The 9,640-nt window shown below is 44.2% G+C and overlaps 1 protein-coding gene across 1 annotated transcript; it reads left to right on the top strand.

Annotated features, from left to right (window-relative positions):
* The first annotated feature begins 534 nt into the window (after positions 1–534).
* Positions 535–6,649, top strand: idh1 (isocitrate dehydrogenase (NADP(+)) 1). The gene is given in 9 exon segments (XM_029459158.1): positions 535–658; positions 1,775–1,904; positions 3,628–3,919; positions 4,908–5,010; positions 5,423–5,600; positions 5,769–5,920; positions 6,216–6,271; positions 6,273–6,357; positions 6,465–6,649. Coding segments are annotated over 8 exon segments (1,155 nt in total). The 5' UTR covers positions 535–658; positions 1,775–1,782; the 3' UTR covers positions 6,632–6,649.
* The last annotated feature ends 2,991 nt before the right edge of the window (positions 6,650–9,640 follow it).

The raw sequence follows: 9,640 nt of genomic DNA, 5'->3' as shown, positions 1-9,640 counted from the left end.
ATTAAATACACATATGATGTGCTGTGTGGGGAACACAATGTCTTTTTAATTTCTGTAAATAAGGATAAGTATTGTATGATACTGGGATAAATGTAACATGATTTATATCTGAACATAGAAGTTAAATGTTTATGTTTTACCTTTGTCTAGCTGTATGTTTATTTCTGTGTAAATATATTGAGAGCAATTAGAAACCTGCGTCAAATGTGCGCACATATTTGTCCTATATTATCTTATCTTAATAATGTTTTACTTGACAATACTACACTATATTATATACTATATAATATGTCATAAAATAGAGTGTATTGTAAGAGTGTGTGAATCATTATCAGTAATCATTAATAAGTTTCAATGAATTGTCATTAAGATGTTAAAACATCTCCAGTCTGTGTGTCGGAATAGCGCAGTTTATCTCTGGCCAATCAGCGAGCCACGTTTATAGACCCCGCCCACACAAGGCACGCCCCTCCCCTGTTGTGGGCTTATCTGATTGGCGGTTAGCATTTCCTCTATTCTCTGATTGGTCAATATCTTGGGAAACCTGCCGGGTACCTGCCGCCTCTCTCTCACACAGAACCGCTTTCTGCTCAGTCCGCAGCTCATTCCGATCCTCATCGCGTGTGTGACTGTGTCGTGGACCTGTACACTGAACAAGGTAAGTGTTAGTAACATGTCACGAGACACTTTTCTTTCTGCAGGACGTGATGGTGACGTAACGTGACGGGGAAGTGTAATGTGCTCTCATTGTCCCGGTTAGCCACAGTCACACTTCAAGCCGGTAAACACACAAATAAAGCTGCAATTCTGTGTTCTCGTTCAAGTACATAGTGTTCAACGTAATGTCACTTCTCATGGGGAGCTTTTATTGAAATGTGTCGCCTGCACGGTAGAAAACGACTCTTCAGATGGCCAGTGAGGCCCCTGGTCTTTGCAAACTCCTTCCTGTCTCCGTGTCCATGTCATTCATCTGCACATCGACCATAACTGCACATTATGTCATTATGTTAACGGTTCACATTCCTCGTCTGGCCAGCTGACAGCCTGCGGTCTCTGCAACAGTCTCCTCCCCATCATGCGATCATTAGCCTATAATTTACGTAATCTCCCCCCCCCCTCCCCTAAAAGAAAAGATAGAAATCTGCAAGTTGTGAAACTATCACAACTGTCATGAAAACCCCTACAATCTAGTGCCCTTACATGCACATATTTAATCTAAAAAACATGTTGAGTAATTCATGTAATAGAATAACTTAAAGGCAAAGTGGACCCTGAATGAATTCTCTGTCATTGCCATATGCTGCAGGGTTTTGTTGTGTGGCTCACTTTAACAGATTTAAGAGGATTAAGTTGTGAATCAGGTGGAGCAAATAAATGCTGAGTCACTGGTCTGACTACTTCTACTGTACTGTATGTGTTCATTCATTGAGAGGAACTTTCTGTCTGTGCTGTCAAAGTCACTCATTTGAATGCTTAGAATTGAGACGAGGGCTACAACTACAGACTATACAAAGATGAAGGAACCACTTGTTGCAGCAAATGTATGTTGTTAAGAAAACACTCGCTGTGTCTGACATGCTCTTTCTTTATAAACACACACGTCACGTCTGCAAAGTGCACTGAGTCGCAGAATGTACAAAGTGCACTGCGATAATAAAATGTGGACTACAGTTCAGGGTTAATGGCAGCGCCCGAGGCTAAGACCCTCACGCCTTCTCCCTTCTCTATCAGTCACCTCTCTGTCTGCGTGTTTGTCCCCCCGACCCCCCCACAGGCTCGAAGATGTCTCAGAAGATCAAAGCAGGTTCGGTGGTGGAGATGCAGGGAGATGAGATGACTCGAGTCATCTGGGAGCTCATCAAGGAGAAACTCATCCTCCCGTACCTGGCGCTCGACCTGCACAGGTGAGCACTCCTCAGTGAGAGGTCTTCTGATTGGTGCAGGACGTTCTGTCCCCGGTGTTTGAAATCTCTGTTCCTGAGTTTAGCATTCACACGGACTATACTCGAGTGCTCTCTGTAGGTGAGACACTTCCTGCCGTGCTGGGAGTTCTAGTTTGGCTTGTTTATCCTGCATCGTCTGTATTTGACCTCGCTGCTCCTCTTATCTCGTGCATGGACTTTGTTTGACGTTAAATTATTAACACGACCTTATATGTGGAGTAATGTTCCCATCCCTCATGATGTGTAGCGGCGACAGATCGCCAACACTTAGCTTCCTTTTTCAAATCTCTTTGCTCGATGTTTCCAGTATTACAGATCACTTTGTTGTGCGACAGACGTTTGACTCACTCTGATGTGAGAAGTGCTTTGTTGGAAGAGCTCAATAAGCAGGACTGTCATAGATCAGAAGTGTTCTCGAATAATTAAATCTCATTTGATTGTAATTGCAGGCGTAAAGAAGTGCTTTCAGATTAAAGCTTGTCCAGGTGTGAGGAATGCTTCCACTTGTTTAATATGTGCAACAGATAGAACACACACAACATTCTTGTTGCACCTTGTTCACGTCCCTCTCTCTCCTCAGTGGTGTGTATCCAGTTAGTCATCACTTGTTGGGCATCGTATTGTCTTCGGGGGGGTGAGAAGAGAGAGAAAGTGGGTGAAAGTTCATGGCTGCTTTCCCACAATACCAATGGGTTGACTAGAGAGCCCAGAGGCTGATACACGACGGGCATGATGAGCACATTGAGCTTAGTCTGGTCTTCAGATAAAGTAATTCCTCCTCAGTAGTTTGCACGGTTCCTCCGGTTCAACAGTAACAAGTGGAGCAACCTTTCACTTCTCTTGGCACAGCGCCAGTCGCCGTTGCACAATTGAGTCCTTGTGTCCTTTGTCTTTGTGTTCGCTGACTGGTTCTGCAGATTTCTGACTCGCTTACGTGAGTAACAGGCATACAAAGCAGAACAGAGTGAACGCAGTTCTGAGCAGGAAGTGTGACAGGAGGTCACTGGCTGACGCAAACACTGTGTTAAGTCTTCTAATATAATGATCCGAGACGTAGGGTGAATCCATCCCTCAAGCTGGAAGCAAGTTCACACTCTCTTTCACTACTCATTAATGTGCTTCATGTGCTTTCACCCTGTGGTTATGTTTCACATTGCAGCATTGCACTGTAGCTTCCACACTCGAGCTTCTAGTGAACTGAAACACGGCATGAACTCACTTCTCGTGCTTTGTGTTGCTGCAGGGCGTAGATGATCCCTGACCTTCTTGAAACAGTGTTTGTTTGATGGTGTCCCATACTTCTGCTGCTGGGATTTTAAATGCTCTCCATGTCTGCTTCATTTCTTCTCCTTACATCTCATCAAAAGTGTCCAGTAATAGAAGCTGCCATTGAATATTTCCCATATTCTTAGGTGTGTTTATTTACTCTTTCATCAAATACTTCCAGATCTAAAAGTGTCTTTACAAAGTCTTTATTCACACTGATGCATCCTGTTTGTTTGGTAACATAAAAAGGATTCAGACTTGTTTATACGGCTGAAACTAAGTATTGATATGCAATCTGTAATTTAAGATGGTATTGGCACAGGCATAGAAAGTTTGAAAGCTTTTCAAGGACGCCATGGATGAATCTCTCCGGGAACTATTAATTCAAACTCGATTGTCTTCGTCTCCTCCTGCAAAGCTATGACCTCGGTATGGAGAACCGAGATGCAACCGACGACCGGGTGACTGTTGAAGCGGCGGAGGCAGTCCAGCGTTACAGCGTGGGCATCAAGTGCGCCACCATTACGCCAGATGAAAATCGCGTGGAGGAGTTCAAGCTCAAGCAGATGTGGCGTTCGCCCAACGGCACCATCCGTAACATCCTGGGAGGCACCGTCTTCAGGGAGCCCATACTCTGCAAGAACATCCCCCGCCTGGTGCCTGGTTGGATCAAGCCCATCGTCATTGGCAGACACGCCCACGGAGATCAGGTACCTTAATGATTCACAAGGACTCCATTGGGAAGAGTTGTTACTCACCTGTTGCTGAAATTAAGTGTCAAAAGCTGCAGTTCCTCAAATGGCCACTTGGCTCCAAAACCAAGTCGATCCACATAGTCCCCCATGATAAAATGCCCAACTTTACAGCAGAAATTATATATAATTTATATGTAGGTTGAAAGTTATGCATAATTAAGACCGTAGAAGCTTTGAGTGACAGGTGGACACCGTCACAGTTGGTGTAGCCCCCCACCCCAGAACCAGACGGGTGACATCATAGACCCTACATCCATATTGTATACAGTCTACAGGTTCTGCAGACAAAACAATGCATGTTGAGTTGAGATCAAACTTCCAAACATTACCTCGAGTTTAATTACAAATTCCAGTCCGGGCATCAGCCTCACAGCCGGTGGAGAGGATCCTGATTCTGAAGGGAACCAAAACTGCAGGACGACGGCTAAAAGTAGCAACTGTGACTGTTTAGCAATCATGTGAGAGTCTTTATCTGTGTGCAGACAAACCAACTCCCTCATTATCTGATCAAACCACGACTGTCACTGAAGCTTTGTCTGCAGTAAACCTCTGGGACGAGCTCAGTGAGTCAATGTTGTATCAGACGCTGTAGGGTTGTCAGGAGAGACTCGGTCCATCATTATATTTCATTAGCTGTCCTCTGGGCCATAGTGTACTACCTCCACCACCTGGACAAGTTGCAGCAACGTCACAGATCTAAATCACACTGAAGCTTGTGGCGCTGAGCCAACGTCAACAGTTCTGCCCCCAGGTGAGCGTAAAGCAGGTGAAGGGTCAAAGAGCAGCTAGTTGCATCATATCCCCTGGATGTCTGAGGCCTGTTATACAGGTGGGGACGGCCTAGTGCTGCCCAGGAGGACCAAAACCTGTTTGTTACAAATAATCTGGGGGGGGATCTGGAAGTAGTATTAACCTTTCGTTTCTCTCCGTGTGCTCCCTGCAGTACAAAGCCACAGACTTCGTGGTGCCTGGGCCTGGGAAAGTGGAGATGACCTACACGCCCAAAAATGGAGAGCCAGTTAAATATGTCATCCATGAGTTTGAGGGTAAGAACAGAGTCAGCCGATGTACGGTCGTGGTTGCAGACCCCTCACCACAATGTGAAAAGGTCTTGGTATCATAGATGGTGGGCAGATGTACACACATCTGTCTGACAGAAGTAAAGATGTGAAATACCATAATGTGGATGTGTCTTAGCGTCCGTCAGTAGAACTAAGCTTTTAAAAGCACATTTCCCTTTGTGTCCACGTTGTTAATCTGAGAAGATATGTCTGATCTATGAGTTTCAACATCCACCTGTTCTCTCTCAGACTCAGCGGGTACATGAGAACGGTTGAGTAATGATGACGGGGATTTCTATTCAAGGAGTGTGATGTTGTTTATTCAGTCGTACTGAACAATGAAGTATGTACTGTACCTAATGTATATATATGTGTGTGTGTGTGTGTGTGTGTCCAGGCACAGGAGGTGTTGCCATGGGGATGTACAACACAGATAAGTCCATCAGGGACTTTGCTCACAGCTCCTTCCAGATGGCTCTGTCTAAAGGCTGGGCAGTCTACCTCAGCACCAAGAACACCATCCTGAAGAAGTACGACGGTCGCTTCAAAGACATCTTCCAGGAGATCTACGAGAAGTAAGGAGTCTGTCTGTCTGTCTGTCTCACTCTGTCTCACTCTGTCTGTCTGTCTGTCTGTCTCTCTCTGTCTCTGTCTCTGTCTCTGTCTCTTTCTTTTTCACAAGTACACACACTTCTATACCAGATGTAGACTTGGAGTAATTGTCGTCCCTCTTGTGTGTCCAGGGAGTACCGTGCTCAGTTTGAAGCCAAAGGCATCTGGTATGAGCACCGTCTGATCGATGACATGGTGGCTCAGGCCATGAAGTCTGACGGAGGCTTCATTTGGGCCTGCAAGAACTACGATGGAGATGTACAATCTGACTCTGTGGCACAAGGTCGGTAGAAGCGCCTAGAGATGCATGATCACGTGGCTTACAATATGCAACACCTGCAAGTCCCAAATAAGAAACGCGCGTCACACCTGCGACATTGCAACGATACAAAGCCGTTTGAAAATGAGCTAAGTTTTCTTTAACAACATTTGGATACTGCTGTGTTATATAAACATATTGCACGTTAGCTCAACTATGTAGAAACTTTATAATAATCTGACCCCCGCAAGAAAGTGTGTGTAATAAGAAAAGAGCTGATTCACAGATGTTCTGTTGGTAATGTGGTTTTGTGTTTCAGGCTACGGCTCCTTGGGTATGATGACCAGTGTGCTCATCTGTCCTGACGGACGCACCGGTGGAGTCTGAGGCCGCACACGGCACCGTGACTCGCCACTACAGACAACACCAGCAGGGGAAAGAGACCTCCACCAATCCCATCGGTAAAATCCTTCCGCATATATTGAGCCAAACACAACCCCAAACAACAAAGGTGTTTGTAATATACTGTATATAATGTACTAAATGTCATCCCTACACTGTGCCACAGCTTCCATCTTTGCGTGGACGCAGGGCCTGCTCCACCGGGCGAAGCTGGACAACAACACAGAGCTGCGCGTGTTCTCCGAGGCGCTGGAGGCCGTCTGCGTCGAGACCATCGAGGCCGGTTTCATGACCAAGGATTTGGCCATCTGCGTCAAAGGCCTGCCAAAGTGAGTCTCTTCTTTATGGAACACAGTTTATGTTTCTGCGTCAGCTGCTGCAGTGTTGCATGTCCCCACAGTCGTACCGTCAAGTCTCGCTGCGTGCATCGTGCACTGAGGCTGGGACGTGTGGCCTTTGTTGTGTGAAATAGTGCATGTGCTCTTTAACTGGTAATAGCAGAGACAACCCTAAATCCAGTAGAGATGGCCTCACTCCAGTAAAAGCACTCTTCAGCTTCAGCTGGGTCACTCTACAAGATACTGCTTGACTTTGGTTAACTATCTCAAGAAGCTACATTCAGTAACTCCGACACTTCCTGTGGCTGCGACACAGATGATCCATTCTTCTCTCTAGAAGGCCGCAGAGGTCATCTTGTCCTCACTACGTGCTTTTATTATTATTTCTACGTGTCATGTAGGCTGAGGTGGAAACATTCTTTAATACTGCTGTAGATGCAACCTCGCTGTAACACTTGGTACCAGAAAAACCTGAAATCCCCTCAGATTTGTAACATGGACTGATGTAGAGAGAAGTGTTTACTTAGAAAAGTTCTCCAGATAAGTCGGTCGACCTGCTTCTTGGAAACGTGGCTAAGTGTGTGTGTGTGTGTGTGTGTGTGTGTGTGTGTGTGTGTGTGTGTTAGAGAGTTTCAGGGTTGTGCAGGTTCAGACATTGCATAATATTTCTGAGAACATCAAGTAGTTTCATTCTGTGTATCTGAATAAACTTCTGTTTAATACTCATCGTCACCCAAAGACTATATTTAGTAAAAATGCCACATTTATTCTGCACCTTGTTTAGAGATACTTTGAGCAAGTACAACGTTAACATTTTTAACACTTATCACTAGTCTTAAGTCAGGATCTTTGAAAAATGTATTACATTTCTTCCATATTAATAAAGATGTAACACTGCATGTGTGCATATCTTTGATATTCAGCTTTATAAACACCAAATACTTTATTGTGCTTCTTATTGTGCTTCTTATTGTTTTGTATTTTAATAAATAAAAGAGTTGACATAAGCTTAACTTGTGTAATTCGTTACCTCCTCTCTTTTGTGTAACCCGTGAGCCAGTTCATGCGACCCCGTTAAACTGTTTTCAGGGTCGACTAACTCGGACAACCAGAACGAGAAAAACCAGAATGAAGGAAGAATATAAAATAAAATCTGTAGAGAAAAATAAAACTTTAAAAATCCCCCCAAGTGTTAGACTTCATGTTTATTATCATAACAATTAACATGAATCATCTTCTGAAGTCTGTTACTTATCGTCCTCTGGAGGGCCGATCAGCTCGGAAAGCCTGGAGCGCTGACATATTTAAAAAGCAGCGACGGTTACACAGTTAAAATCTTCTGTCTGCAGTCTCTGTAACCTCCAGCAGGGGGCGACTCCTCTGGTTGTATAGAAGTCTATGAGACAATGTTTCTACTTCTCTGTAACCTCCAGCAGGGGGCGACTCCTCTGGTTGTATAGAAGTCTATGAGACAATGTTTCTACTTCTCTGTAAAATCCAGCAGGGGGCAACTCCTCTGGTCTATAGCAGTCTATGAGATAATGTTTCTACTTCTCAGTAACATCCAGCAGGGGGCGACTCCTCTGGTTGTATAGAAGTCTATGAGAAAATGTTTCTACTTCTCTGTAACATCCAGCATGAGGAGACTCCTCTGGTTGTATAGAAGTCTATGAGAAAATGTTTCTACTTCTCTCTTGATTTATTACCTCAGTATCATTTTCCTGATGAGTTTATGTCTCAATCTGTAGTTTCAAGTCTTCTTCAACACATGATGTTCATTTAGTAACTTATGGAAACATTTAGAGTAAAATAGAGGTTAAAGCATCATCTGCTTTAGGGCGGGGCTACCTGTGATTGACAGGTCGCTACCACAGCATAGTTGTTTGTGTTTTCTTCTTAAAACTTTAACCCTTTCACAGTGTGGTTTCAGTTATTGGAAGTTAATAGTACCATTTTGGTCGCCTAACAAAGTCTTGTTTTTGTATTCAGTTGTATTTAACCCCGCCCTCTCTCGTGTCACTTCTGCTTCCCAAAACACAAGAAGTCGACGGCCAAAACTCCAAGTTTCCCAAAAAAAAGTATTTTGCGTAACTTTAACCTTGTAGTTTTAGTCTAAACCCAATCTCAACCACAGCAGATTAAAAAAAAACACTCATTTGAGTCATTTTGGAAGGCCCTCGCCTTGACCTACTTTGGCCTGTAGGTATGAGTACATGTTTCTGATCCCTACATGGGGTACTGTCATTTTTGCAGAAGACAAGGAGGGAATCAGGAAGAGGAAAAGTCTTGCAGCTGGTGGAGGTTTGCACCAGCAGGAGAGGAAGAAGGGGGCAGGTGCAGGAGGAGACATAACCTTTCCCAGAGCTTCAAAGTGCAGAGGACCTTTGCCTGCACAACACCCAAACTGCACAAAACAAACACATGTACTCCACTGACACATGGAGGTAAACACACCAAACACCCACATCACTCCCTGCGGAGCGAGGAATACCGATCCTTTCCTGTCTGCTCACCAGCGTTGGTATATTGTTATTGTTGAATGGAGATGAATCAGATTACACTGTGTTCAGGAAGAGCTGCCTTTTCACTCTCATGCTAATGCCCTCCGTGCAGGTCTTCCGTTTCCTCCCGATAGCCTCTAGGTGTGTGTGCACGTCTGTGTGATAAACGGACTCCAGTGAGATCAAATAAAAAGTAGGATTTATTTGAATAAACTCAAAGGCTTGAACTTGTATTCATTACCTACATGTAATACTGTCTCACAGCTGCAACAACCATGACAGCCGCTTCTGAGTCCAGACCTTTGAATCTGCCAAGTTGACAATTCTGTTTGATATCAGGCAACCGGTGAACGTCGGATAAGATAAACATATTAGCCTGTTTAAGGAAATAGTTTGAGGTTTGATTTATTATTGATACTCTTACAGCAGCTTTCAAGCTTCATTTCACCATCAGACTGTAATAATAAGCCTGACTCACTCACATACACTTTTATCTTAAAGGG

Source organism: Cottoperca gobio, chromosome 21, assembly GCF_900634415.1.
Source record: "Cottoperca gobio chromosome 21, fCotGob3.1, whole genome shotgun sequence".
Lineage (NCBI taxonomy): Eukaryota > Metazoa > Chordata > Actinopteri > Perciformes > Bovichtidae > Cottoperca > Cottoperca gobio.
The sequence above is the reverse complement of the archived record's forward strand: the minus strand, read 5'-3'. Positions and strand labels throughout refer to the sequence as shown.